This window comes from Drosophila albomicans, chromosome 3 (genome assembly GCF_009650485.2).
Source record: "Drosophila albomicans strain 15112-1751.03 chromosome 3, ASM965048v2, whole genome shotgun sequence".
NCBI lineage: Eukaryota > Metazoa > Arthropoda > Insecta > Diptera > Drosophilidae > Drosophila > Drosophila albomicans.
In genome coordinates, this window is record NC_047629.2 from 1,471,249 (window position 1) to 1,474,412 (window position 3,164).

Consider the following 3,164-nt stretch of genomic DNA (forward strand, 5'->3'; position numbering starts at 1 on the left):
GAAAATAAGTGTTGTGCAAACATTTGATGGTTATAGAAATTTTGCAGCAACAGCAGCAGAATCATCAGCTTTGTTGCCTCCCCCAATCCCAGGGAAATAGGGCCATATTTGTCAAACTATGAACTAGGTTTCGTGACGGCAAAGATTGTTTAACACTTGTAATCATTCAGCCCGTGGGGAGGTTAACCATATTGACTAAAGCCCATTGAGGACTAGTCGAGGGTAACGCTACACTGCTTAATTCAAGACGAGAAAATATCACTAATTAGCCTGCTTCAAATGCAACCCCAGCGAGAGACAGTACTTTTATTATAATTGAGTACATTTACTTGGACTTGATTTGAATTTTCTGTCTAAACTCTTTCGGAATGATTTTTCTCAAAAAGAAACCGTATTAAAATTTCGTAAATATTTCAGTGAAAATCTTGAGTACAATTTGCAAAAACAAACACACACACACACACACACACCAACAATAAATTAAGGTTTATCAAAATTTTCGGTATACCCGAGACCATGGATGTCCTCTCAATAAATCAGCAGATATATATCCGTCGATCCGACGGTCGTGTGCATCTGGCAGGCATCATCAAATTGGATGGCAGCAGCAAAAACCTTGTGACCGTGGAGTGGCGTGAGGGCGAACTAACCCGTGGCAAGGAAGTCGCTTTGGATGCAATCATTGGCCTCAATCCGCAGATCTATGGAACGCCTTGCAACAAACGAGGAGCCGCATCAGCTCAAGCCAATGCTATGGTGTCCATAGCTCCGCGGCCGGCCAATCCACAGCTCCATCTTCCTAACCTGAATGGTTTCATTGTGCCACGCCTTGCTGCAGGCAGCGCCGCACAATCGGCTGTGGTAACTGCCACGCCGCGACAGACCGTACAACTGAACATCACTCAGGATGATGTTGTGCACAAGATGGAGCGACTTCGCATGCAACGCGAGTGCCGTCGTCAGCTGAATAGTCAAACACGAGCGCTGCGTCAGTGGTGCATGAACTCGTACTCGGGCAATCCGAATTGGGAGGTCGCACGCATGCTGCATCTGTATCGCCTCGAAATGGATTTACAACCGGCGCAGAGTCTGGCTAGCCGATCCAACAAACAACATCAGATACTCGTATGTGTGCGCAAACGTCCGCTAAATCTGCGAGAGCTGAAGATGCAAGAACTGGACATGGTAAGTGTGCCGCACGAAGAGCTGTTGGTGGTGCACGAGCCGCGCAAGCAAGTCACGCTGGCCAAGTTCCTGGAGCACCATCACTTTCGTTTCGACCACACCTTCGACGAGCATTGTAACAATACTCAGGTATATGAGCGCACGGCACGCCCACTTGTGAGACATATCTTTGAGGGCGGCATGGCCACGTGCTTCGCCTACGGCCAGACTGGCAGCGGAAAAACCCACACCATGGGTGGCGAGTTTATGGGCAAACAGCAGAATTGCCGCGATGGCATCTATGCCCAGGCTGCCAACGATGTGTTCGCCATGCTGTTGTTGCCTTGCTATGCTCGCCTGGGACTTACTGTAAGCTGCAGCTTCTTCGAGCTGTATGGCAGTCGGGTCTACGATCTGCTTATGTCGGGCAAGCCGCAACTGCGTGTGCTCGAGGATGGCCAGCAGCATATACAAGTGGTGGGACTCACCGAGGAGCCAGTTCAAAATACCAATGATGTGCTCACGTTACTAGAATTGGGCAACAGTGTGCGCACCTCTGGTCAGACATCGGCCAACTCCAAGTCGTCACGTTCCCATGCGGTTTTCCAGATTGTATTGCGCTCGGCAGCCCAAAAGAGTCTTCGTGGCAAGTTCTCGCTCATCGATCTCGCTGGCAATGAAAGGGGTGCGGACAATTGTTCCGCCAATCGGCAGACACGGCTTGAGGGAGCGGAGATTAACAAGTCTTTGCTGGCCCTGAAGGAATGCATTCGTGCCTTGGGTCGCCAATCGGCGCATTTGCCATTTAGAGGCTCTAAGTTGACGCAGGTGTTACGTGATTCATTTATTGGTGGCAAGAAGGTTAAAACCTGCATGATAGCCACCATTTCACCAGGCTTACATTCAGTGGAGCACACGCTCAATACTCTACGCTATGCGGATCGAGTTAAGGAACTAACGCCACAATTACGCAAGAAAGGCGCAAAGAAACCGATTCTTAATATAGAGATTCCCACAATTGTGCAGACCAATTCGCTGCCCGATATTACAAATCAGGGAAATCAATTAAATCGTGTCTCTTCCAGCGCTTCTCTCCCTGAAACTGAGCACCTTAACAATGATGTTTGGAGTGCTTTTAGTAATAATCGCGAACTAGAAGGCGACAATTTGGAATACTTTAATCAGGCAACCGACGACTATTCGCCATCGCAAGCAAGAGATGCGAGTTCATCTCTAAAAACGCAACATTCTAAAACCAATTTCTAATGACAATGCCGCTGACCTCAATCAATTTTATACTCAATTTTTTATTTTTTGAGAAAAATCTAAATTATGCTAATATATTAAAAGGAAAAACTATTTTTACTAATTTTTTTTTCTGGTTGGTATTTATTTTATACAACTATTATGAGTGCCAACAAGTTTGTCTTCCGATATAGAATTTCTATATAGGCTACGAATTAGCAGAGCACGACACAAAATATAAATTAAACAATAGAAAATTACAAATATTGATAACGCTTATGTTCATTTTATTTGTGTAAGGTTTAAATTCTCATTAAATATTAATTTTTTGTTGACTGTTAATTTAAGATGTTATGTTTTTCCAGAAAGAACGTTTACTTAATTTTGAAATTTGAAAACAAAGTTTAGTGAACTGACTAAAATATTTTTTTTTAAATGAACTCCATTCCGATATAAGCGAAATTCATACGCAACATACTGAATTAAGTCGCACTGAGTCGCAGGTTTCTCGCAAAAATGACTTCCATTGTTTATATCTTGAAAATTAAAAATTATTCAGAAATCAACATTATTAAGTATTTTGATTTGAAATTTCTCATTGAATGCGTCTGATGTCAAATGCGACAGTGAGCAATTTTCTGTATGCGTTCCCGCACTAATTTACCCGCTATCCAAAGGGTAGAAGGGTATTACATTTATGTTTGCAGAAGATGTATGTAAAGAGTCATCTCTGATGAAATAAAGTTGTGATCAGA

General features: G+C 43.7%; 1 protein-coding gene across 1 annotated transcript; it reads left to right on the forward strand.

The window, feature by feature from the left end:
- The first annotated feature begins 351 nt into the window (after window positions 1-351).
- On the forward strand, window positions 352-2,533 carry LOC117570753 (kinesin-like protein Klp59C). The gene has a single exon (XM_034252576.2). The coding sequence runs from the start codon at window positions 517-519 to the stop codon at window positions 2,428-2,430; it is 1,914 nt and encodes a 637-aa protein (XP_034108467.1). The 5' UTR covers window positions 352-516; the 3' UTR covers window positions 2,431-2,533.
- The last annotated feature ends 631 nt before the right edge of the window (window positions 2,534-3,164 follow it).